General features: G+C 44.6%; 1 protein-coding gene across 1 annotated transcript; it reads left to right on the top strand.

Moving 5' to 3' along the window:
• The first annotated feature begins 5,592 nt into the window (after positions 1-5,592).
• plekhg5b (pleckstrin homology domain containing, family G (with RhoGef domain) member 5b) lies at positions 5,593-27,287 on the top strand. Its single transcript, XM_030768665.1, has 18 exons — positions 5,593-5,650; positions 6,569-6,668; positions 6,984-7,044; positions 8,200-8,291; positions 8,498-8,634; positions 9,762-9,934; positions 19,927-20,112; positions 21,832-21,999; positions 22,636-22,731; positions 22,948-23,148; positions 23,430-23,540; positions 23,995-24,144; positions 24,306-24,443; positions 24,776-24,895; positions 25,025-25,157; positions 25,513-25,628; positions 25,768-25,922; positions 26,285-27,287. Exons 1-18 carry the CDS (start codon positions 5,608-5,610, stop codon positions 27,285-27,287), a joined length of 3,183 nt encoding a protein of 1,060 aa, XP_030624525.1. The 5' UTR covers positions 5,593-5,607.

The following is a 27,287-nucleotide window of genomic DNA, read 5'->3' as shown; positions in this document are numbered from 1 at the left end:
CTGCATGAGTCTGATTTGTTTCTGGTTTCACTCTGGGTCTATTTAAGAGTATTGATGCAAATTCTGAAATTAGTTAACTTTTTATTTTTTAATATAAAACAAGAATTGTTCAAGAAATGTTTTTTTTTTTCTGATAAGACATGTTTTCCACCAAATACTCCAGCCAACTTCTGTAACTTATTAGAGGCTGTGCTGTCTGAAAATGGTGAAGAAGCTGCATTTTTTTGTGTGGGGGGGGCAGCAACCTGTTTGAAGCATTGCCTAACACAGTCCTCAGGAGCCTGTCCACAGATGCAATGGACAGTGCTTTTGATTCAGAGCCTAACGATGGGTATTTGGACCATTACATTCTGGGCCCCAAGCACAGAACGTCCTCACTGGGGAAACTGGCATTTTATTGCTTTTTATATCTGCGTCGGTAAATTTGATCCTGTTATCTGAAGGTGTGTCTCTCTGCTCAGACTTTGTATGTGCGTGTGTGTGAGAGAGCAGTGGCTGTAGGCTGTAGTTTTGTTTTTTTTAAACAGAGAGAGCACAAGTGATAGAGTTTTCTCTCTGGGTATGGGCAAAGAGGAATGCACTTGGGCCTTCTGCAGACTCAAACATAATTGGCAGTTGTTGGCTGATGTTAGTGATGGTTATGAATGACAGACAAATGCTGAAAACAACACATAAAAGAGAGCACAGGGACTCTGATCCTGAAAACTTACTTTGTGTTGCACACAATTAGCCCCTCTCTTATCTTAGAGCAGTGTGTTTTCTTCAGTGTCTCTGATTAACACATGATCTCACATTCTCCCTCTTATTTTTTTAACTCATTCTGTATGGCTGAACTGACTCTGAACACACACACACACACACACACACACACAGTGACAGAGTTACAGTAGTTATGTAAGAGTGAAACGGTGAGGTTTGGCTGTACTTGAATCAGGCTACAGGGAGAGTGTTTGTGTGTGTGATCACACACAGCTGGTGACCTGACCTGGCCTTTCTTCAGTGTTTTTTTTAGATAAATGTCTAATGGAGTGTCTTACCACCCAAATCACACAACTCTACTGTTTTTTTTCTCTTTTTTCTAACAGAGAGAGTGTTACTGTGTTTGTGTGTGTGTGTGAGAGCGAGCCTGTTTGGGTGTCTATGAGTGAATGTGTGTGTATGTGTGTGTTATTGAGAGAGAGTGTTACTGTGTTTGTGTGTGTGTGAGAGAGTGAGCCTGTTTGGGTGTCTATGAGTGAGTGTGTGTGTATGTGTGTGTTATTGAGAGAGAGTGTTACTGTGTTTGTGTGTGTGAGAGAGAGCGAGCCTGTTTGGGTGTTTATGAGTGAGTGTGTGTGTATGTGTGTGTTATTGAGAGAGAGTGTTACTGTGTTTGTGTGTGTGAGAGAGAGCGAGCCTGTTTGGGTGTTTATGAGTGAGTGTGTGTGTATGTGTGTGTTATTGAGAGAGAGTGTTACTGTGTTTGTGTGTGTGAGAGAGAGCGAGCCTGTTTGGGTGTCTATGAGTGAGTGTGTGTGTATGTGTGTGTTATTGAGAGAGAGTGTTACTGTGTTTGTGTGTGTGAGAGAGAGCGAGCCTGTTTGGGTGTTTATGAGTGAGTGTGTGTGTGTATGTGTGTGTTATTGAGAGAGAGTGTTACTGTGTTTGTGTGTGTGAGAGAGAGCGAGCCTGTTTGGGTGTTTATGAGTGAGTGTGTGTGTATGTGTGTGTGAGAGTAAAGGAGGAGTGTGAGCAGCTGCCCTATGGTGTTGAGTGTATGGTTAGTCCACTGTGGTGCCATAGTGTGCTCACAGCTGTTTGGGCCTCTTTCACTGTCCTCCCCTACACACACTCTCTCTCTCTCTCTCACACACACACACACCAACAAACACGCTCACTCTCTCTTTAACCATCACTCTCTCCATGGCACACACACACACACACACACACACACACACACACACACACACTCTACGACACATGCTCACACAGGCACACACACACACACACTCTTGTTGTCCTTACTACAAGAGCACTTCTAATCCCCTGCCCTTACACAGGTCCCAAATAAGCTGTCTGGGGACACACAGTCTGTCCACAGACTTGTGAATACGCGTGCCTCTGCTCAGATATGCCCACACTCCTTTAGAACCATAACCTACTGCTGAAGTCACACTGACAGACCTGCTGCTTGCTTCCTACCCACACTAGCAACAAAGTGCTATCAAAACCAATCTGCTGAAATGTGTGCGTGTTGTCAAACCACCTTCCTCTGTGTGTGTGTGTGTAAAAATGACCTGAATTTGCCTTGTCAATTCTCGATGTTAGTTTTTGAATATTATTAATATTTGAATGTCATCAGTGTAAATTTTCTTTAACACATAAAATAATTTTAGAGTCATACTGACCCCCAATAAATTTTATTGGTTAATAGTAGTGTTTAAAAAAAGAACAAAGTTTTTTCTACCAATAACTTAATTGCAAAGCAGGACTATCCATCATCTGCAATGAACAAATTAGATATAATTAAAATGTAATCATATTTTACTCAATTAATTTCCTTTCTGATCGACTGTGCTCTGGTCTTTACTGTGTTACCTAAGCACCCATCACTGTGTTTTTCCCACAGACACACAGACTAACACAGCTGTTACACAAACAGTCAAATGCCAGTGATTCAGTCAAATGCGTGTGTGGTCATAGCTATGTGTTGTCTACTGTAACAGACACACTTATCATTGCACATCTCCACAGTCAGTGCTGGCTCATCAGCTAGTTTTTTTTGTTTTGTTTTGGTTTTGGTCAGTGCTTCGTACACAGTGTCTGAAGGTCCTGGGACTAGAAGGTCACTGGTTTTACTGTGTTTATTTACATCTGTGTTTGTTTTTGTAAATAGATTGCATATATTAATGATGGCATCATAAACAGGCACCACCCTTACTGCGGGTTTCATAAGTTTCATGAGTTTTGATTCTCTCTCTCTCTCTGAACACACTCATTTGTTTTGGCTCCTAAACTAGATACTTTGAGAGACTTTTGCTCTGTGTGGAATGTGGACTCCCTGACTTGCTTACCTTTGTGAATTATTGTCTAAATATGGCATCTTCTTTTCCTCTCTTTTCATCCGTCCACAGTGCTGGGAATCCAAAGGTGACTTTGGCATCCTGTCTTATCTCTCTGCTGCAGTAATATAATAATGATGATGGTAATAATAATAATAATAGTAATATTCATTTATAAACTGCATAAACTGGAGTTGTGACAGATGGAGTGAAGACTGTTGGGAGGTATGATCGTTTTGTAGCTTTTAAGAGAGGACCAGAATAACTGCAGGACCTTTTAGTTGTTGGGAATCAGTTAATCTTTCATCACACAGTATTACCTTTCATTGGCTGAAAGCTCAGAGATCTGTGTTGTAATGTATAGCCTGTGCCATTAGACTTCTCAAATGGGGTTTTTATTTATTTGTACATGACTGTTTTGCTCTGCTTTGTAAACTACCATAGAAGTAGATCTATAACGAAATCTCACACACTCGTAAAAAAAAGGGGGGAATTTCCAGGATTTGTCATACTTGTGTAGCAATATGTGGAATTTCTGGAATCTGTCCTAGTTATTTACTAATATATAGAAAAGCTATCTCCCTGTCTCTTCATCATGTGTGAAGACTTCACACTGTTTTACAGTAGCTGTCCCTCAGATTCCCACTGCTGTCTGCACTTTAACTCTGACAATATGTGGTCAACACAGGTTGAGGCTCAAAAGCACACCTAACCTAATTTAGCTCATTTGGAGAGAGAGCCATTCCATGCCTATTACTGACAAGAAGCTCCATTTTTCCTTCTCTGTCTATTTAAAAACGCTTTTTATTGTGAAGCAGTGCTGGCTCTTTTGCGTTCGAGCCCAGAGGGTGGGGTCGCTGCGGGCGGAGAAGAGCACTCCTTTAATCTGTGCTGTCCTGTCAGATGGGTCCCACAGAACACCACTCGCCATTAACGCCTGAGATTAGTGCTGGCTTTAGACCGCTGAGAGGACTTTTTTTTTTTTTTTCTTCCTTTTTTTTTTTTCTTTTTTGGGCCACTGATTGCGGGGGAACAGTTAACCAGTTTAAGACCATCTGCCTCCTCCCTCCCAGCTCTCCTGCTCGGTCTGCTTAGCCCGGCCAGACGTGGCAGAGCTGGATTAACTGGAGGGTTTGTCAGGGGAAAGAGAGGGGGTGGATTTTGGATGGACGGAGGCTGGGAAGGTGGAGTCAGGTGGCGGGGGGAGTCCATCAGTCAGGCGAGGTGGTCAGTTTGGTGTTCGGGTTCTTTGCCGACATGGATCTGTCCCTGAACGACGTAGAGGGGGCTTATGGCACACACCCTGATAACACTGAGGTAAGACAGGCAGCGCCGGTGTGTTCAGTGTATGGGTCGCTGCGCTTCCAGAACATGTTGGTTGTCATCAGATTGGACTGGTCAGGAATGGTTCTCCAGTGAGACTTGGTAGACTTTGTTGGGATTTGCTGAGCTGCGTCGTTTGACCTGTTCGTTGGAGGTGTGTCAGAAATACACCCAAATCTTGTATTTGGTAATGGAAGTGTGGGTGTATTGGTCAAGGACTCTTGCATGCATTGCTTAGTGTCTGGGTAAGTTGGTCAGGGACTCTAGTATGCATTGCTTTTTGTGTGTGTGTGTGTGTGTGTGTGTGTGTGCGTGCGCACGTTGGTCAGGGACTCTTGCATGCACTGCTTAGTGTGTGGAACATGCATTTGTGGAGGTGGGATTGGGTTTTATGGACAGTTACAGACTGTTACAGGGGTGCTGTGGTGTATTTTATTATTACCTTATAATATGATGATGTTGAGTTAAATAATGAGAAGTCTCGGTTTTCACAGCACTGCTGACACTCTGTCTTTCCCTTGCACACACACACACACACACACACACACACCTCCAATGTCTTTCTGACTGACTATTTAGTCATCTGTCTGTCAGTCTACATTTATCTGTCTAGCTATCTACACACACACACAAATAAAATAAGAGGAAGTGGGACAGATTCTGTCCCTGTCACTTCCTGTGTGTTTCATATGCGAGACCAGGAGTAGAGAAGGACTCAGATTTGATTAATCTGGACCAAAGAGATCTACACTCCTCCACATGGGAAGGGCAGGCACTGTGAGCCTGTAGTTAATGTGGCCCTAACCCAGATGACTAACGCTGTTTTTGTCCCAGTGCCTGACTGATGAGGCGTGACACAGCCCAGAGTCTGCCTCTGTGCTTTCTCCTGTGGAATAAACACTGTGTTTTGACACATGGCCGTCTCTATGTCTGTATGTGCGTGTATTTCAAAGAGTTACCGAGAAAGAAACCTCCAGAGTGTGACAGAGCAGGAATACTAAAAAGGAATTAAAAAAATACACAATGACAAACCACAAAAGCATTTTTTCCCTCTCTTTCTAATTCATCTGTGTCTTGGCAGTTTTCCCTCTGTCCAGTGTTCTGTTACCTCTGTGTAAACCTGTTTTTGTGTGTGTGTGTGCAGGTGTGTCACCATCCCGAGTGTCAGGACTTGAACAATAAAAGCCCACTGCACCTGTGTGAGTCATGTGACACACGCTGTCACCTGGATGACCCCGACAACATGCACTTTGACCGCCACCCTCGCTTCGACCTCCAGCCACAAGGTACGCCCCACCCACCCCAAACCGACACCTCCATTTCGCACGCAGCCACGTCACACACCTGTTACACACTCACAGACACCCAGACTCATGACAAACGACCCCGTATACACTCACAGACACCCAGATTCATGACAAACGACCCATATACACTCACAGACACCTAGACTCATGACAAACGACCCATATACACTCACAGACACCCAGACTCATGACAAAGACTTCTTATACACTCACAGACACCTAGACTCATGACAAAGACTTCTTATACACTCACAGACACCCAGACTCATGACAAACACCTCTTATACACTCAAAGACACCCAGAGTCATGAAATGTGCAGTTTCCAGAGTCTGTATTTGAATCACTGCAGTCCTCTTTGTCTGTTTTCAGTCAGAAGTGAATTACTCTCTTTCTAAAAGCCTGGACTTATAAACTCATTAGCAGTGAATGTGATGAGTTGTTATTGTAGCGGATGGGGAGGGAGAGGGAGGGACTGTTGTTCCTGTGAACTTTGATTGGTCATCATATTAATGTGAGCTCAAATGAAATGAGGCAATTGCACCACTCAGACACCAGAGTTTAATCCTGGTCCACTTCCGTTTCGGTGGCTGATTGTTTAATGATGTAGAAGTGTGACTTTGTGAATGACTGAAGAGTGTCTGTACGTTTGTGTGTGTTAATTGGTGGGATGCATGTGGAGCTTTATCCAGGTGCATCCTGGAGGCTTTAAATAGCAGTGGAAGAATGTGTACTTGTTAACTTGAGACATTTATCTAAGAGCGGTCCAGAGAAATCCAGGATGACAAACAGTCATAGAATGTGGAGAAGGTCAGATCCTCCCAGAGTTTTTCTTCTTTGTTTTTCCTTTTTTCTTTGTTTTTTGATACGCTCACACACACTCTTTCATCTCCTCCCAGGTTCCATCCTGGCGCGGAACGTGTCAACTCGGTCCTGTCCGCCTCGCACCAGCCCCCCCTCTGACCTGGAGGAGGAAGAGGAGGGCAGCAGTGAACGAGGGTGAGTTGACCACCCAGAACTACCATTCACAAACATTAAGACAACCTCGGTCAGTCATATGCTACACTCTAAGGTCTGTCAGGGCTGAGTGAGTTTTGGCATGATTTAGGCTTTGGTTCAGATAAAAACACACATGGTATTTATCATGTAGCTCAGCATAAATCCATTCTGGTCTGCATAACTATTCTCTCTACTGTGGAGCCTGGCTGATCTAAATGACTTTGTGTGTGTGTGTGTTGTATGCCTGTGTGTGTGTGTGTGTGTGTGTGTGTGTATTGTGTGTGTGTGTGTGTGTGTGTAACTGTGCTGAAACAGAGAGCGTAAAGCTGGGGGCATAAAGCTGGTGAAGAAGAAGGCACGGAGACGGCATACAGAGGTAGGGCAGGCCCGTGTGGCTCTCTGCTGGGCTGTGGATGAGGCCAGGGGAGCTGTTTCATTGAATTTCATTGCTGATAATGATGTCTACATTGTTATCTAGTAAATGACAATAAAACTTGAAACTTGAAACTTGAACTGTTTGAACTGGAATCCCATCCTGTTTGTTTCTACACAGCCAGACTTAACCAGGAGCATGAAATCAAATGACACTCATAACTCTAACTACCGCATCTAAAAAAAAAAAAAACCTGTTCATTTCTCCAGTGTGATCTCATTCACTTTACTACTACACCCCAAACCATTTAGACTTATGATTTTTACTTATTAGTGCTGATGTGTAAAGTCTCATGACTCACATTGAAATGTTTTTGAACATTAGCATCTAACACAGTGTTTAAAGATCTACCTGAGCACAAAAGCACAGAGTTAAGACCATAGGAGAGTGCTGCAGTGTGAGAAATGAAACCAGAACAAATGACTGCTTCACTGATTTTTCACACGGCTTTACTAGAGAAGAAAAGGCAGCAGAGATTAATGCTAACATGTTTCTGCAACATACCTGTGTCTGGCTGCTCTTGTGTCGTCTCAGAGAACCTGACTCAGCTAATATCTTTGTGCGTGCGTGTGTGCGTGCGTGTGTGTGTGCGTGTGTATATATGTGTGCGCATGTGTGTGCATGTGTGTGAGAGAAAGACAGAGAGAAGGGCTTAGTCAATGGCCTTAGGCAGCACTGCACACACACGCACAGGCACGCATGCGTGTGTGCGCATACCTAGCATCAAGCTCTCACTGAAGCTTATGTCACTTCGAGTTACATATTCCTACAAGGGTCAAAAAATAAGCATTTTACAGTAACTCTCATACTAACAGCACTTTTACTGATGGATTCAGCTAACTTGTGTGAAGGCATTGTTGTGTTATTGGGTTGTAGTAGTTATATTGTTAGTTTGTTGCTCGGTTACGGTGTTACTGTGACAGATGTGTGACAGACAAATTCAAATTCATTTGACTAAGTATTGATAAGTGTTGTCAGATGTTTATTGAAATGTGGCAATTTTTATTCACTCTCCCCTCCCTTCATGTGATCATATGATTAGAAGTAGTCGGCTTTAGGTCTCTGTGTGACTCATGTTGTGTTTACTGCCCCCTACAGGACCCAAGCAAGGAGTGCTTCAGCCTTAAGTTTGACTTGAATGTGGACATAGCCACTGAGATAGTCCCTGCTGTCAAAAAGAAAACGCTACGGTGAGACATGGTAGAGCACTGTAGAAAATACCATCAAATACCTTTTATCTATGGATTTTCCTGCTTCCAACGCTCTCTGAGCATTTTAGCACCATCAGCTCTCTCTCTTCTGATTGCTATAAATGACAGCAAAGATTTCTTTGGAAGCGCATACGAACTTTGACATTGACCGTAATGATGAAATTTTCGCTTTTTTTTTCCGGTAGTGAGGTAGTGGGACCAGTGTTTGAGCGTAAAGGCATTGAGCTGTCCCGAGTGGACCTGTTCCTGGATCAGTCCAACACTCCTCTGTCACTGAGCTTTGAGGCCTATCGCTTTGGAGGACACTATCTTAAAGTTAAAGGTATGCCAACTGCAAACTCAAACTGCAAATCAATCAGACTGCGCATATTCGTACAGTGGGTTTTTTTCCCCTCCACAACCTGAGACCTCTCACCTCAAACCACAGATTTTCCACTTTGTATCTTGACTATAAAACTTCAGCTTCCTTCTATCATTTCTGTGTGATGAAATCTTGACCTCTTCCTGTCGAGTTACCGTCTAAGTTAAAACGAAAAAAAAAGAGAAAGTAAACTGTCAAGTGAGGGACACGACCATCCTTCTAAGGAAATGCTGTGACTAGCAATCCGTCTCACCGTTCACCAGGTCAGATTTCACCTGAGGGAACCGCCCCCGTCTTTCATTTGCGCATGCATGACTAAGGAACAAAAAGCCCCCTCCTCTTCTTGTATCAGACACACTTCACTCAGACATCACACTCTAGCCATGTGTTCCGTGCTTTGCGTCATTTGCTGGCTGGGAGATGGGGAGTAAATGTTAGTGATGAGGACAGTGTGTGGGGCTCAGACTGCACTGACGGATCATACGGTCACAATACTCTCCGTGTATACTGCTCTTTGGCTTAGTCGTCTCAACGAGTTGTATCTGAGTCTTCCACTGAGCACTGCTCTGTGTGTAAAGAGTTACAGTGGAGCATCACCTTGAGTTGGAACTTTGTGAAGGAATTTAAGTGCGCTGAGGATTTGAGTGACAGATAATTAAGGGTTTTTTTTTCGTTTCATGATTTCATGTTATTGCCGAGAAAATATCCTCACATTAAATTAAATGACAAACGTAAGTATTTTTTTTTTTTTTCTGTTCCTGGTGTGTCTGCACAGATTCTTATTTATTACTGTAAATTAATCTTTTGTGATGTGTAAAAGCTAAGTGATACAATGATGTTTTTATGAAATGAGAAATTGTAAATAATGACAGCTCACATTGTATGTCTCTCCTTTTGTGTTGGGGTATTTATCATAGGTTTTCTGTTTGTTTGTTTGTTTGTTTTATTAAGTTTTAGTGAACATTTAAAGCAGGTCTGCACATCTGTGTAGTAGCATGTCTCAATCATTTGTTTGTGTGTGTGTGTGTCCCTGTGTATGTGTGTGTGCGCGTGTGTGTGTGTGCGTGTACATGTGTGTGTGTGTGTAGCTCGGCCAGGTGACGAGCTGAAGGTAGAACAGGGGGTGAAGGACTTGCGTTCTCTCAGTCTGCCCAACATGAAGCCTGCAGGGAGCCAGAGCAGTAGCCCGTACATCCTCACGCCGGGCGGGGAGAAGCTGGAGCACGGTTCTCTGGGCCGTAGAGAGAGCGTGGATCTCCTGGTCAGTATAACCGCCCATTTCGTTACACACAAACCGAAACATCAACACACTGACTGGAACTACACAAACTAATCACTTTTTGACTGCGTTCAAACTCTCTGTTTCTGTCCCTGACCACATTTCTTTAAGACATGTAAGGTGGTCGTAGTATGGTTTTGCACATTTACAGGAACACGTTCTCATCTGGTATCTGTGGTCTGTTTGTGTCATGCTCCTGTTAACAAAACAGTCCTCAATCTGGACTGTTTTCCTGTTTGCTGACAGTGGCTGCTTTATGGTCTAGCGTTTGGACACTGTTAAGTTACCAAAAAGTCTGTTAGTTTTCATTAGTGGTATTTTTTTTAACTGGGTGTTTAGCTGAAGGAGAGGGATGTGAGGTGTCTCTGGATAAATGAGATCACTGTTTGTAGTTAGAGTGGTGAGGGGGCAGATGGTGTTCTGGTCTCTGTCTGAACACAGAATAAGATGGGTTGAATAAATGATCTGTGTAAACTAGTCTTTTCGTTTAGATGTTGGGTCTCACACAAGTGTGAATGTTTTCCTGCACACACACGCTTACACAGATCCAAGCAATCATCATTCATGAACCTCTGGTCTGCGGGTAAGCCTGGGAGCTCCCTCACTTCCCTCAGACACGCTTGTTTGGGATGATGTTGACAAGGGTGCTGTTGGCATCACAGACTAGGGTGAGACAAACTGGTACGTGGGTAGTTTGGCTCTCGTGTGACCACCCCCTCCCCACCCCTCAGAAAACAGGAGTTATTACCAGATCTCTGCGTCTCCATATCCCGATTTCCATGCTCCCTGCCTTGTGTTAACTTACGCAACTCCGTCAGACTAGTCTGCACATGTCTGACACTGCTCCCATTTGGAGGCGTTACGTGTCTGTGTCTCTGACCAACTCAGGTAGAGCTGTTTTTGGATTTGTGAATCCACTCTGGGGCCTGACTTCATGAGAAATCCCTGGAGAAAGCTTTCATCTCCGTTTCATTTCCCCACACTCATAAGAAACCCATAAGAAGTTGGCTCTCTAAACAGGTCGGCTCTCCCTAACTGAAAATCGATAACAGCTTTCATCTTCTGAAAGCACACTCTTCTCTGCCCAAGTACTTTTTTACGTTTTATCTCCATTTTTGGTTGTTTGTTTGATTTTCTGTTTTCAGCTTTTTAGCTTGAAGCTTATAGTTAATAGTTAGGCTAGAGATGGGGGAGCTGATCTTGAATCAGTTCTGTTGAATTACATATGTTAAATTTCAGTGTGAGCAGTGTGGTAAACTGATGACAGGCTGGAGAGCCACGGCTTTTGGTCTATGGCTGCATTGGAGAGTCAGACACTCAGGGTGCAGGCTTGTTTGTGAACCATCACGTATTGGTGACCCAATACACCAATGGTTTGATCACTGAAAAATCTGTGTTTGAATCATATTTACCAATGTTTTGAAAAGATCGAAATGACCTTTGATTGTCCTTTGTGGTGGGGTCATACCCAGACATTTGCCTGGCGACAGCAGTTGGACAGAATTTGCATGGCAGTCAAGCCTGCCAAATCTTTTCTTTTCTTTTTTTTTGTTTCCCCTAGAAGAGGTTTCACTATGTCCTCACACACATTGTTTTTTTCCAACATCAAATGCAAATGGTGTTCTGAATGCGTATCTGAGAACTGATGTGTGTGTTGTTGTTTTTTTAATCGAAGGGAAAATGAGAATAGACTTTCCATGCTTGTGTTCTCCCTCAGTAGCAGGACAGATTTGAGACTGAGCAAAGCTAAGTAAAATTTGGAATGCCGCAATGTGGAAAGAAACTCGTCAAAACCCTGTAAATCTCTGAGACTCGAAGCCCTTTGTGTCACACACCGAAAGGCACTGAAAAGAAAGTGAGATGGGTTTGATAAAGCAATTTATTCTGAGATGAAACCAAGAAGAGAATGCCAAACATCCTGTCCTGGCTTAACACCTGACAAACTAGACTGAGGAAACTAATACTCACAAAAACAGTCATCAGAATTAATGGTGGAAATGCCATAACATCCCTAAAAAATTTTTATTTGTATTGTTACCCAGCCTAGACTTTTTTTTCAGGGGTCCATAATCTCAAACATCTATTTGTTTAGGTTTTTTTTTTTTTTTTTTTTTTGTTTTTTTGTTTTTCCTTGTAAGGCAGTCTTCACATGCAAGGCTTGCCCTTGTGTTTTGTTTCTGTGACTCTGTAAGCAGGGAGTCTTATATCTGCTTTGACGCATTCACAATGAAGCATGTTGTGGGTGAGAGCGGTCTCACCCCAAAGATTCTCAGAGGATGGGCAGAGCCGGCCCCACCTATTGCCCTGCTTATGGAATTCACAGGAATTTTTATGAGACTTATTTGTGCTTTTGTCTTTGGCTGCATTTGACCCCCATATGTGCTTTCATAGCCCACTGCTTGTTGCTCTTGCACCACACTTTGACCTTTGAGGAAGAACGAAGCCCCTCAGTGTGTTAAGGGACCAACAAGACCCCCTCCTGACACTTTGATGCCCCAAATCGACCTTGTTACCATCGTGGCCTCTTTGAAGTGCTTCTCTTTGTTTCGGGTAGCCTGCTTTTATGGCTTTGAAGGGCCGTCAAACCAAAATCTTCATTCATGTTTTACATGACGAGAACAACATACCGAGAGAATTTGCTGATCCTCTGCACTGCTTTTGAAGCCAGTGTTCCTGATAAAGTTCGTACTGAGCAGCTTTTCTTTTACCAGTCTGTCGTGAAGGTGGGAGGGTGGGGGTTTGCGGCAGATCTGAACAAGACGGATCTTGTGTATTGCACTGAGTAGCCTGCACTTGGCGTTATCAGTGGGTGTCAGAGAGAATTGGGTTTTTCTGCCCCCCTTCTCAGTGCCATATGTAATGATTACCAGTTTTACCAACACCAAGTCCAACAATAATGTTGCTATTACCCGACATTTCTACCTCTTTCACAAGTGTTTCTTCTGAAATATTTGGATTTATTTGGTTCTTCTTGTTGAAAAAAAAAAGGTTCCCGATCCATCGACAAGACGATCCGTTTGAAATCACGACATGGTGAAACTATGGACAGAAAACAGAAATGAAAGGACTTGCAGGGTTGAGTAAAAGAGATCAGTTATTGCTGTTTAGAAACATGGTTATGCAACTCAGCAGTTGTGTGTAGGCGTGTGTGTGTGTGTGTGTGTGTGTGTGTGTGTGTGTGTGTGTGTGTGAGCCAGAGAGAGACAGAGGGATGCACTATTGTTGCCTAAGGGCTGCCTGATAAAAAGAGAGAGAGAGGCCTGTTTTCACACAACGGCGAAGGTAATGAGATCAGAGGTGTTACGCGGCCCCCCAGGGGCACTGTGGGCTGGATGACGCAGGGGAATATACTCTCACCACGACATAGAAGAACCAGAGACGTGTCTAAAGCTTTGTTCTGTGCACTCACAACCCTAGGCTGCCATTCCAGAATTTTCTCTGTGCTTTAACTAGGCTACTGAGGGAGATGGCGGATATCGTGTTGGGTATTTACCTTGTGTCCTTGCACACTGTGTTCAACCTCAATCTTACAGTCATTTCACATTGGGGGAAAAAAAAACAGCATTTGACTTATTTGGAAAGAAAGGTCCAGACTTGTCCTTCTCAGTTGTTTCTGCTTGTGGGTAAACTTTGTGCTTGAAAGGGAAGCAAAGGTGTCAGATAATTTCATCAGATGAAAATTCAGTCATTCGGACGTCAGAGGTGTTAATGATCTCATGACACCTGATGATTACAGCAGGAAGCAGACCTTTTCCTCAGAATAACTCACCTCACTTAGCACTGATTGATGTTCATTCTCACAGAGCCATGACCTACGTTACATTTGTTATAACATTATTTTTTCTATCAAGGTTCAGATCAGACTAGAAGGGCGGTTCCAGAATTGTAGAGACTTCCTTTTAATGATATTATCTCATTTTGTTATGGAATTGAAAAGTAGCATGCCTTTGTACACTTGGTGATTGAGTTAGACTGAAGTCTTATGACAGAGTTTTATAGTTTTTTTTTTCTTTATGGACTTGGGGGCTTCAGCAAACAGTAGATCTATCAACTCAAGGGCTACTCAGAGTGCACCCGCTAGTTCTTTAGCCACAGAAGTAAAGTATCCCTGATGTGAGCACTGATTGGTATCTTGATTTAGGATAACAGGTTAAAATCATTAGTTTCAGACCATCGACACCCATGGTAGGGACAAATGGCAATACCATTAACACATTCTTTATCTCTCATAGGACAAATGTAGAGAAGAGCATTCCACCAATGTTAAAACGAAGCATCTGGGATATGTTTTGTAATGTAGATGTATAAAATTATGCAGCGAAATCCTTAACTGTGCTGAATCAAACCCAGGGTAATCACCTGAACTTTCACCTTGGTAAATGATTTTTATGTCTAATTTTTGTATCTTTATCTTTTTTCTATCTGTCTATCTGTCTGTCTATCTGTCTATCTGTCTATCTGTCTATCTATCTATCTATCTATCTATCTATCTGTCTGTCTGTCTGTCTGTCTGTCTGTCTTATCTAAAATGTGACAATTGAATAATGTCATAGGTGAGTTGTTTTTCCCCTTTATACCTGCATCCTACAAAGAGAAGGAAAGTTTAATCTTTATTCTGTTTAGTTATTGTATACTGGGTGTACCGGCTAGCGATGGACATCTTTGGCAAATATGTGTGTGTTTGTGTGCACACACGCGCGCGTGTGTGTGTGACTTGCTGAGGTGTGGAGAGTGAGTAGGCAGTGGGAGGACACACACACTGTGTGTTTAGGCAACTTTAGCTTATCAGTGCTGGGCTCAGACTCAGAGTGACTGAGGCAGTAGAAGGACCTATAGCACGTCTCTCTCTCTGGACTACTCTGGATTTCTGCAGCCATCTATCGGACTCTGCCACTTTAAATCATGACACAGCTTCTTAGACCCCATCACCTTGTGTTCTGGTGATCCTGACTGGGTCAGCTGACCCTCTCACCCTGTGTTCCGGTAATCCTGTCTGGGCCAGTTTTGGAGTTTTCTCTTTCGGAAGTGGACCTTGGCTGGTCTTCTGAAGCTTTGACAGGGATTTTGCTGAATGTCTTTGGTTGAATTCAGGAATAAGACAGGGTACACTGGGATAATGGTACGTTTTGGCCGTCTGTCTTCCTGGAGGAGTTGGGATCTTCTTCACATGGTCCCAGAGACCCTGCCAGAGGCAACACCCCACCAAACCCCCTCTTCCACGCAGTGTCAGGTGAGCAAAGACCCCCCCCCCCCCCCCCCCCCCCCAGCCTTCTCCAAATGTTTCATTCAGTCAGACGGCCAGCGGTTGTCCCTGTGTAAAGTGATCAGCAATGAAGGTTCTTGATCAAGACATTTGTAAGAATGTTTGTTTTGATTTGACAAACTGGACAAATTTCCCAGGGCTGTCATAACGAATCCATGGCAAACTCAGTGTTTTGTGTTTTCAGAGAAAATGTGGTAAGATCCTTTGTCTACATTCAGTCTCCAAACCCAAGCATTCCATCTGTTCCAGGGAAGGTGTTATCAGTCCTCAGCGTGATGTTTATCTAGCATCTTCCTTGGCACTGGGGGGGGGGGGGGGGGGGGGGGGGGGGGGGGGGGGGGTTGGTCCTTTTTTGGTTATGACTTTGTGATGTCAATCAAGCGTGTGTGTGTGTGTGTGTGTAATGGAATCACAGGCTCAAACTTGGTTTCCCACTGACAGGCATACACAGCCTTATCTGGGTCAGATGATAAGAGTCAACCTGGTCATTGCTGTTTTGATCAGTGAGCACTCTTTTCCTCTTTTCTAAAAGGTCCTTTGTTTAGTCCCCCACGGCCCATATGGGACGTGCAGGTTTGATTTATGGATGTGTGTCTTGTTGACCCTGAAAGCAGTGCCTTGTTGAGAGTGGAGAGATAGGCAAGGAGAAACGTGACTTGTTTGTCTCCGTGCTTGTTTGCATTTTGGTGTGTGTACATTTTGTTTCCTGGTGTTTTGTGCTCTGTGTGTGCATGCATGTGTGTGTGAGTGTTAAGTGCATGGTTGCTAGTGGGTGGGTGTGTATTTGTGTTTGACCATGCGTCCACACTAGTTAATGCTTCACCACTTTCCCATCGTTAATCAGAGTGTGATCAAAGGACATTCTTAATTTCCCCTTAGTAGAAACACCCCCCCCCCCACCCCCACCCCCACATATTCCACCTGCCATTTATACCCACTCAATCCACATGCTTGAACAGTTGGCTGTTTTCCTGGAAAAAGTGTGCCCCCTCCCCCCTTTAGTTCCTCTGAAGGCAGGTTAAACACACATGCAGTGGAGATAAGATAAGGGACCTAGCAGTAAGGGGATTTGATCTCATTAACTTGGCCTGTAGGTAGGGAGCAGAGACCAGTGCAGTGGTTCCCACACATGCCTCATCATGAGCAGCGAGAGTTCAGGGTTGTCTGTGTGCTGATGAGTGTGGCACAGAGGCCAGGGAGACAGGCACCTGTAAACAGATAAGGTCAAACTGCCTGTAAACAGACGAGGTCAAACTGTCGCCCCTTTGCTTGAGATGGGCAGGCCCAGAGCTCTTGGTTAAGAAAAAAACAAAAAACGGTATTATCAACAGGGCCTTCTTTTAAAAAACTGAAGGCCTGTTTTCAGGTATGTTAATGATGTTTTTGAGCAGCTGACCTAAATTTTACTGAAACAAAAGCTGTTCTGTATTTAAAAAAAGGAGGTAACGGAATAGCAAACATCACAACTTGAACCTTTAGCCAAATAAATGAATCCCTTAGTATTAAAATCATTTTATGGAACACAGTTAAAAAAACAAAAACTTTTATTTAGATTATGCAGACTAAACAAATTCTATTTGTAAAAAGAACTGTTTCTGTACTTGTAAGCTGGCATTATTGAAGGTTTGGTGAGTACCTAATGAAAATATCAGGGCTTTGTAATAAGTTACTCCAAGTCCAAATTAGTCCAAATCAAATGTTAAACTTCCAGATTAAACAGTGACAGTATTCACATGGAAATCAGAGTTCAGGAGCGCACAGTGGAAGTCGCCATACAGATCCGACAAGGAAAGTGAGATTGTCGGCACATGCACTGATTTGGGAATTCCCCACAACACAGATTCCCAAGGTCATTTCCTTGTTTAGATAGTTTACCCTGGAAAATCCTGCTTGAGTGTAACAAACTCATAATAATACCTGACCCTCACTCTACTTTCCCATCTTCAGTATATCAGTGTATCAATATGTATGTTTGTATGTATGTATGTATATTATTACTATTGTACCGGAAGGGTCAGAAAGGGCAGATAAGGTCAGGTGTTTCTGGTATATTACTTACATTGCTTGTCTGTTGTTCTATAACTTAGATGGGACGGTGGAAGGGAGGGGGGCATTCTAAGTGAAAAACCGGCATCTCTAAATTATATCGGGCAGTCCAGTTGGCCTCTAATAAACTACCCCATTCCTACTCTCTCCCCTCCAGACCCCGCCTACCTATGCAAAATGACTGTGCATTTCCTTAACCCCTCCTCCTCTTTCCTGCTCCACACAATAGGACAAGATCCTCCTTGTTGCTAAGACATCGGGGTAGTCCTCAAAGCTATGCAGGCAGACAGGATCAGTTAGCTGGCTTTTCCTATCAGCACTTCCATAACGCTAGGACACACACACACACACACACACAGTAAAGTGGTCCTCACTGCCTGCTCTGATCCACTTCACATTTGACAATAGAGGGAAGAAAGAGGAGTAAATGTGGACTGCTTGGTCTGCTCTGTCACTGTGCAGACAGCGGAGCAGCATCAGCGCGCTGACAGCCCTGACACTACACATGTATTTGTGAGCGGAGGGTTTAGGGAGGAGGGAGGGGTTTCAGAGGGTGTAGCAGCTGGCTCTGCTGGGAGTCAGGCTTGTTAAGCTCAGCTGAAGGATTACCATGGTTTTCCATGCTTTTGACATGCCTCTCGCTGCCATGGTGAGTACGCTTCTGCACCCACTGCTTAAATTGTTGGTTACACTGTCCAGTAGTAATCCTAATTTGTTGTTCATGTTCTCCAAGTAATCAATTCTCAGTTCTCAAAGTAATTTAATTTGTTAGTTATTCTCTCCAGTAGTAATGTTAATTTGATAGTGGTAGTAATCTTAATTTATTATTCGTTACCCCCAGTAATAATTTCAATTTGATGGTCATTCTCTTTAATGACATGATATCCTAGAGTTTAACTATTATTTCCCCAGTATTATTATTGTTGTTGTTGTTGTTGAAGTGAACTGCTAGAGGATTTCAAGCTTTTACTAATGAAAAGGCAGAAGGCAGAAGTTTTTGCTTTGCCCTTTATGAGTGTATGTGTGCATGTGCGTGTGCACAGGTGTACAGGTCTTCTGTAAGCCGGAGGAAGACAGGTGATGCTGTGAAGTGTTACCAGTGCAGTTTTATTCTTACAAACAGGATTGTAGTACCCTTCAGATGACAGTTTCACCCTGGCTAAGCATCCGTTGTCTTTCCTCCCTGAAGAGAGATGTTTCCTGACATCTGTGTCCACGTCCTCTTAGCCAAGTTTCATCTGAAACCCCCTCATTAAAGCCGTGGTCAACCTATTTGTCCCAACACGGCAACTCTAAATTTAGCAGGGGGAGAGAGGGAGGGAAGTGGGGGTTGTCTGAATGCTTGTCCTATGTCCTTGTCTGGTTTGACATTTTTCTGGAGGTTGGAGGAGCTTAAGAACTGTACTGAGTGGTAAGAACAGGAGAAATCTCTGTTGGAGCACTCAGGCCAAAGATATGATGTTGAGGGCTGTGATGTATGAGAGCAGCATACCTGCTGATGGCCGAAGTGAGAAAAAACGTCCGTTTAAAGGGACGTGAGAGCCTTGACTTGTTTGTGTGGTTTTAAAGAGCATTAAGGCATTTGTTCTGAAAACCAGCTCTTGCAATCCACATACAGTAGAGACCCGGTGCAGAGCTGCTGTCGTAGGCCTCTCTGCATTTCTGTAAATTACTCAGCTTCAGTGCTACTGACGGTCATTTTGCTGAGGTATTTTCCCCTGCTGCCACACTCCATACGTCTTATTCCATCTGAACATGGGGGGAATCCCACTGTTTTCCCCGGGATCGTTTCCTGTTGTTACACATTCCTTCTTTAATGTGCCTGAGTCCTCTCCAGAGGTCATGGAATGCCGAGAAGAAGCATTGTTGGGGGACATCGACAGACAGAGAGGAATGTCATTGGTTTTAAGGAGCAGTTTCGCACATCAGGACCACATCTCTGCCGTGCGCCAACGACAATAACAAGCACTTCCTCAGATACTGCAGTTTGCCGGATTGTTTGTTTGGTTATACAGCACTCAGAGAGTTGATTAAGATCTCTGGACAGTTAAGTTTTGTGCCAGCAGAACAATGCTCACCAGAACAATGACTGACAGCACTTGTGCAGGCTAGGAGAATTTAGTTTAAGGACTAAATGACTTCCACCTTTACATACGACGGCAGAGGAAGCTGGAGCCTTGCATGGAGTCACTCTGTTTTGCTCAGGTCAGGGATGGCCGGTTGTAATGACTTGACCACGGGCTGCTGAGGTCATTCTGTTTTCAGGAACCCCCTAGATTTCCTACCAATTGTGTAGCCATCTTCTCTCCACACATATTCCTGTCCAAGCTTTCCGCCTGCAGTCAGAACGTTGTTCGTCATTGTTTATGGCACCAATGTCATTTTGTGATCTTTTTTCCTCATTTCCTCTTGTTTTTTTACTTTCCTTTTTGCTTTCTGTCTAAGTTTCTGTCTCTGTATGAGACTTAGAATCCCAGTTGCCCTCTCACAGCTGACTGGCATAGTCACTGTTCTCCACCTCGTTCTCTCAAACATTACACATTCCCCTCTTCTTGCCTCTCATTGTGTACAAGTGTGTGTAGAAACTCAGCTCTGCTGCTTTTTACAGGGTTACCCCAGAACTCTGGCCTCACTCTCAGTGCTTCTCTCTCTCTCTCTTCGCCAGGGTCAGGCACGACGCCGAAAGAACATGACCGAGTTCTTGGGCGATGCCAACATCCCATCCCCAGATTCGCTGGCTCAGCTGGGTGGCTCACTGCCCAGTATAACGCCCCTGACAGCTGGGCCGGACAGCTGGAAGAACCGTGCCGCTAGTCGCTTTAGTGGCTTCTTCTCCGCCGGAGCGGGCAAGGTGAGAGACACACACACAGACAGCGCCACAGAAAGGTTTTTTATCAGAGGTCAGAGGTTATGTTGGCTCAGCTTTCCGTGTGGGGTTTCCCCCTTCACACAAATCCCGCTCCTCACACACACACACACTCACACACAAACACAAACAGAGAGAGATCCAGGGAGGCCAGTGGATGCTGAGTGGCAATGTAATGTTATTGCTTTTATTGTAACATCAGTAGAATTGCTGATAATGGAGATGATTAACTTGTAGCTTATCGTAATCTTCACTGGCTACTCCCTCTTTTAAATACCACCGAACAGAATGGGTGGACGAGCAGAATGAGTCATATGGCCACACACATTAGAGCTATAGAATAGAATGAATTGACTAATATTTAGTAGGACATAATTCCACCTAGGGCTTCATCACTCATTCCGGTGAAATGTCTTGTAGTTCACTGTCTGGTGAGTGTCTATAAAACACTTTATGAGAAGACTTAAGAAAAAAACCTAATTATATACTCATTCTTCTTCTGACATGGACACTTACATTAAGCTGTGTGGTGAGTCTTTGTGTGAGGTGCAGTGAATCTGTAATCTGAAAAGAACTCTGTTGTTTGTTTGGGTTTTTTTGTTTATTTGTTAAGATAGCAGGACATCTCCATCATACCAGTAGATACACAGTTGGTTGTTTGTGGTATGCTTGTCCACGGTTCTCTAATGCTCTCCCAACCCTTGTGACTCATATGCGCGGCGTGATCTGTCCAATGTCACACAGAGACAGTAGCTGCCATTTTACAACTCATTCACTCTCACAAGGGCAGGAACCAGCCCCAAAAAGGAGGGACCAGGAGAACAGGCCCAGTGTCCTAGTAGGACCTGCCCTCCCCTGAACTACCCCCCCCCCCCCCCAAAACCACCATCACCATCACAACTGTGTGTTTCTCTGCTCTATTGTCTGAGACCTCAGGGGAGAGTGTCTCGTCAGAACAATGGCTCACAGGGGACCTGGTCAGTCAGAGGTGTGTGACAGGGTGTAAGGAGTGTAATTGGACACTAAAGTAAAGGGTTGGAGAGATTTGAGTGGCATGTTGGTGGAGTGTTGTAAACATCTGTCAGAGAGATTCTTTTAAATGAGGATGCAGACAGCCAGCTCTGTGTCTCTCTCTGTCTGAGTCACCTGAGGTCAGAGTGGTGCTGTGTGGTTAGCTCTGTGGCTGCCATATGGAGGGAGGAAGAGTTGATTGCTGGGGGGGGGGGGGGGGCAGCTGGGCACAGTTTTGGTGCCATGAGTGTCAGAAAACTGACGAAGACATTGCACCTTCAGGATGAGGTTTGTGGTTTGTTTGGAGACATGTTTACGGGAAAGCTCTCTCAGCAGATAAACAGCTTATCTTTTCAGTCACACACTGTCTTTCCTAGCAGCAGATATTCATCAGAAAAAAATCTGTTTATGTAAATAACTGAATTGGAGGAAAGATTTAAGAGATAAATGTACTCATTTTGCTCCTCTCACTGTGTACGTGTGTGTGTGTGTGTGTGTGTGTGTGTGTGTGTGTGTATCTCTGTGTGTATCTCTGTGTGTATTGCGTGTGTGTGTATTGCATGTTTGTGTGTGTATTGCATGTTTGTGTATTGTGTGTCTGTGTGTATTACGCGTTTGTATATTCTGTATGTGTGTGTATGTACGTGTGTATTGCATGCTTGTGTGTGTGTGTGTGTGTCTATGCTTTGTTAGGAGGTGGATCGAGTTGAGCAGCTCCAGAATAAACTGCAGTCGTACACACACTACGGCCTGCCCAGGGTACCAGCACAGCTCTCCTTCCACCATGACTCCTGGGAAGAGGAGGAAGAGCCCAGTCTGACCCTGGAGGACAGCTGGCAACAACTATTAGAGAGCCCAGAGGTAGTGAACGCACACACAGAGATTCGTATCTGAGCTGGCATGAGGCTTCATGTTAAACCCAAAACATTGACTTGCGACATACATATAGACCCATATACTCGCTCAGCTCTCTCTGTTAAACAAAATCCTTCACCTACACCGATGCATTTCACTGTCCTGCTTAACAGAGCAGAAAAATGCATTCTCTTCAAGAGTACACAAGACCTAAAGACAATGTGGTAACATCATTTTCAGATTAGCAGACTTACTTGTAGTTTCCTCCTGTAGTGCAAATTTATTTTCATCCATCACCATTCATGCTGATGTGTGCACTCACATTACCTCAAACAGCTGTTTGCATAATCAGAACAAAGCAAAAATGTTTGCATATGTTTGAGAAGGTACAGCTGAATGTCTGTGTACAGTTCTCCCTTTCAGAGGCTTATTGCGCAGTTAAATAGGTGGCTTTTAAAAGCAGACACACGTGCTGTCAGTCAGCGGAGCACGGCATTGGTCTGTCTGTCATGCTATATCCATATCTCTGAATGTACGTTTTCCAAGCATCATGTCTCATATAATGTGCTAATGCTGTTTTTTGTTTGAGCTGTTTTCTAATGGTCAGTCCCTCTGTTTGCCTTTTTTCCTTTTTTCCTCCAGACCCTGAGTAGGCGTCAGTTTCATCAGCAGGAGGCGATATGGGAGCTGCTGCAGACAGAGGCAGCCTACATCAAGAAACTTAGAGTCATCACTGATGTAGGTCCATCCAAAACAAGCTCTCTGCTCTTTCACGGCACTCCTCTCCCTCCATGCTCAGGCCCATTCCACCGTTTGTCTTGTACATACATGTTTCAAACTGTCTCCACCTATTTAAAGTATAAGCCATGGGTGCAATGTGGTCCCCCTGATGCAGCTCCATGCTGAGGCTCTGTGTGTGTGTGTGTGTGTGTGTGTGTGTGTTCCTGTGTGCAGTTGTTCCTGTGTGGCCTGTTGAACCTGCAGGAGAGCGGACTCCTGGGTGAGGTGGAGTCTGTGAAACTCTTCAGTAACATTCAGGACATAGTGCGTGTACACACAGCCCTGTGGGTGCAGGTGATGCAGCCGGCGCTGGAGAAAGCCAGACAGGCTCGGACGCTCCTTAACCCAGCCGACCTGCACCATGGCTTCACCACTGTGAGTTCAGCAACACTTACACAAACCTAACTGGACAAAGATCACTAACTACACTATGTGGCAGCTGTACAGCAATGCAGTAGACTTAACAAACACAGACACAGTATACACAAATGCACACACACACACACACACACACACACACACACAGAATGCTCACACATGACTGCACACTGTTCTAGCACCCCTGATACTCTATTTTTGTTGAATTGTATCTGACTGTGAGTTCTGATTTTTTTGTGTTTGTGTGTGTGTGTGTGTGTGTGTGCATGTGTGCGCAGTTTGCCTCCAGGTTCCAGCCCTATATTCGTTACTGTATGGAGGAGGAGGCCTGTTTGGAATACATGCGTTCTCTGCTGAGAGACAACGAACTCTTCAGGATTTATGTGACGGTGTGTGAGCCCCTCTGTATACTCATCTATAAGCATCCAATCACCATTTCTGTCTCCTCTGTATTCACCTATGACCGTCCAATCACTATCTCTGTCTCCTCCATAGTCACCTATGATTGTCCAATCACTATTTCTGTCTATTATATACTAATCTACAAATGTCCAGTCCACATTTCTTTGGTGTGAGCTTTAGGGCTGATCTTATTTGTATCATGTATCATGTAGATGCAGTCTGGGTTTATTAGGTTAATTCAAGTCTAATTCCACATATTCTCTAATGGACTGTTTCAGACTCTATAATATAAAAATATAAACTCAAAACATGAAGGTTCTCATCTCAAATATTAATCCTAACATCAAATGCGCATTCTTTTGGTCCATTTCCTGTAGTCCTGTGTGTAGCCTCAGCTGTGTATATTAAACTGTGTTAAGTGTGTTGCCATTCTGTGTACAGTGGGCAGAGGCCAATAAACAGTGCAACAGGCTCAAACTGGCAGACATGCTAGTCAAACCCCACCAGAGACTCACCAAGTACCCACTGCTACTGAAGAGCATCCTGAAAAAGACAGACGAACCCACGACCAGAGATGCCCTCAACCACATGGTGAGAGAGAGAACACTGGACGCCACTGGCTCTTAATCTCTTTATGATTGTATGGACGTAGTCTCAGTCTGAATAGTTCCTTTACTGACTGGAGAAAAGGAGCATTGTAGTGAAGGGAGCGATGTAACAGGGCGTGACGTGAGTGGCCTTGTGTTTGTCAGGTGGTCTGTGTGGAGGGCTTCATTAACAGCGTGGACGCTCAGATGCGACAGCGGCAGGAGCAGCAAAAACTGGCTGCCATCTCGGCTCGGGTGGAGTCCTATGAGGCGGTGGAGGGGGGCAGTGAGGAGGTGGAGAAGGTGAGGAGACGACACACCAAAATGTTGTCTTTTTCTTCAGGGATCTTATTCATGAATATGCTTGTTCATGTCTGCGTATGGCTAGCGAGGTCAAACTACATGTCCCTGACCTGGAATGTATAACACTGTCCTGCAGAGGTTTAATATTACATTTTCTTTGCTGTAAACACCATTGGACTTCACTGAACTGAGATACCTAATGCTCAGCGTTGAAACAAAAACACACAAACACGAGGACCAGTGAAACACCTTACTGAGATCTGCTTTAGCCTTCTGTCCCAAAATAGCGTAACAGAGTGGCCCACAGTTAAAGCTCTTTTCCCCGACTGCAGGCCCTGAAAGACTTCAACCGCTTCGACCTGATGGCCCCCATGTTAGACGTTTCCCCAGAGGAGACCAGACAGCTGCACCTGGAGGGGGCACTGCGCATGAAAGAGGGCAAAGACAGCAGAGTAAGCCTCACAAGTCAACTGTGAACCACCCATTACCCGTTTACTTCATCACCAAACGAAAAACACCGACAGTCACTCCATGGGCGGTACAGAGCTGAGCTGAATGTTTTTCTCTCTTTGTGTCTGCAGATGGACGTATACTGTTTCCTGTTTACAGATCTCCTACTGATCACTAAACCAGTGAAGCGTTTAGAGAGAGTGAAGGTCATCAGACAGCCTCTGCTTATTCACAATGTGGTGTGCAAAGAGCTCAAAGATCCAGGTAGGAAACACGCACGCACGCACACACACACTCACAAAGCAAGGATGTCTCCATGACATTTAAAAAAAGAAGATGCATTTATTATGTGTGTAGGGATCTAAAGTGCAGAGACAGAGATCATTAGTAATATTTATAAAAGAGAGCTCTAGCCAGTGAGTATTAAACATGCTCTTCACATATAAAAACCGTGTATGTAGCCATCCCTACAGCCACCTGAGATTCAGAAACTTTAATGTAAATGTTTATGTGTCTGTGTGATGAATGGTGTATGTTAATGGAACCGCTCACAATCATCATCTCCCATGTTTGTGCTCTTTCTCTGTCTCTCCACCCCCACACACTCACACCCTCGCAGGCTCGTTCGTACTCATCTACCTCAATGAGTTCAAGAACGCTGTGGCTGCTTACTCTTTCCAGGCCAACAGCGCCACCCAGGGGCGAAGCTGGGTAGATGCCATCTGTAACGTCCAGGTATAATCCCTCGCAAACTTTTTTTTCCTCTCTGTCAGCTCTAATAAATAAATAAATAAGGTCATGAAGACCAGTGTTATTTAAAGTCCTGTAAGTGCACAAATGACATTTATGGTGTGTGTGTGTGTGTGTTTTGTAGAATCAGTTACAGAGGCTCCGGACAGAGGAGGCACACAGGCGACAGGCCTGTTTGAAACAGAGACTGGAGGAGGAGGAAGAGGAGGTGGATGAAGAGGAGAGCAGTAATTCTGCCACAAGCTCTCCAAGCCTAAAACACAAAGAGCAGAACAACAGGTATCATTTGATTCTCATCAGCCTTTTAAAGACTGGCATTTTAAGGAGCATCTGGTACAGCACCATTGAAACAAGCAGGACCATAATATAAAAAAATCATAGAGAAAATTCTGGATTCTGTAATTGCTATTTGCCACATATCAAAGCAACATTTTCTGTTCCCATAGTAATGTTTTTTGGCAGAAAAGATTAGAGCGCTTACATCATAACCTAAAATTCGTTTTGACTGAGGAGTAATTAAGTTTGTAATTTATTATTATTGTTATTATTATTATTATCAGTGAGGTCACTGATTTGACCTTCCTCCTTCTCTTGTCTCTTTCCTCTCTTAAATTCTCTCCTTTCAACTATCCCTTTGTCAGTCTGTCAGATGGCTCCACGGAAACACTCTCAGTAATGGACACGGAAGATTCTGGAATTCCCTCCGACTCCTCCACCCCACAGACAGATCCAGGGGGGCCATGCACCATCATCATAACGCCTAATTCGCCTGTGGCCACCCACCCCCCCGCGGACTACCCTCCAGTGCCCGAGTGTGAGGAGGGCAGGGTGTCCCCCCAGGACCTCGACCCCCAGTCCCGTTCTCTCTCCATGGACAGCGCCTACGGCACCCTTTCCCCCGAGTCTCTGCTCGACCTACGGGGTCGCACCGTGGCCAGCGAGGGGGAGGACACGGAGGCAGACGAGGCCGAGATGGAGGGAGAGGAAGAAGACATGGACAAACAGAGCCGTGTCCTGAGAGAGGAAAGAGAAGGAGATGAGGATGATGATGGTGAGGAGGAAGAGGAGGACAGGACGTCATTCGGCTCTCAGCTGTCGGTGGCACACTCGCTGAAGCCGCGGCGTAGACCTCCAGTGCAGTCACGCCTGCACTTCCTGCAGAACCTGGCCCTGAAGTCCCGGTCTGAGGACAACCTGTTACAGTGTGTCCATGAGCGCGGGGGCGGTCGCAATGTTGCCAGGGCTGCCACCGCATGCTCCGCCTCTAAACGTGTGACAGATGGGTTGTCTTACAGCAAGAGCATGTCCGAACTAAACCATAGCAACGCGGACGCTTCTCTTGGTGAAGATGGTGAGAGTGAGGACAAAGAGCGACTGACGTGTAGTCTTCCGTCGCACATACTCTCAGACACACTGAAACAGGACGAGGCCCGGGTGACCCAGAGGAAGCGCCCGGGCAGGGAGAGCAAGAGTCAGCCCTCCAGCAGTGGTTCTGATGGAGAACTAGCCTCCCACGCCTCTCTGGATGAGGGCTTAGATAGCAGTAGAAGGTTGCCTGGGCAACAGCACAAGAAGCTGACCTTGGCTCAGCTCTACAGAATACGCACGACATTAGTTCTCAACTCCACACTCACTGCCTCGTAA

This window comes from Chanos chanos, chromosome 3 (genome assembly GCF_902362185.1).
Source record: "Chanos chanos chromosome 3, fChaCha1.1, whole genome shotgun sequence".
Classification (NCBI taxonomy): Eukaryota; Metazoa; Chordata; class Actinopteri; order Gonorynchiformes; family Chanidae; genus Chanos; species Chanos chanos.
The sequence above is the reverse complement of the archived record's forward strand: the minus strand, read 5'-3'. Positions and strand labels throughout refer to the sequence as shown.

Coding starts and splice junctions, on each gene's coding strand:
- plekhg5b (XM_030768665.1), top strand. CDS start 5,608: ATGCACTTTGACCGCCACCCTCGCTTCGACCTCCAGCCACAAG. Junction 8,292..8,497: donor GTCAAAAAGAAAACGCTACG/GTGAGACATGGT, acceptor TTTTTCCGGTAG/TGAGGTAGTGGGACCAGTGT. Junction 22,000..22,635: donor AACTATTAGAGAGCCCAGAG/GTAGTGAACGCA, acceptor TTTTTCCTCCAG/ACCCTGAGTAGGCGTCAGTT.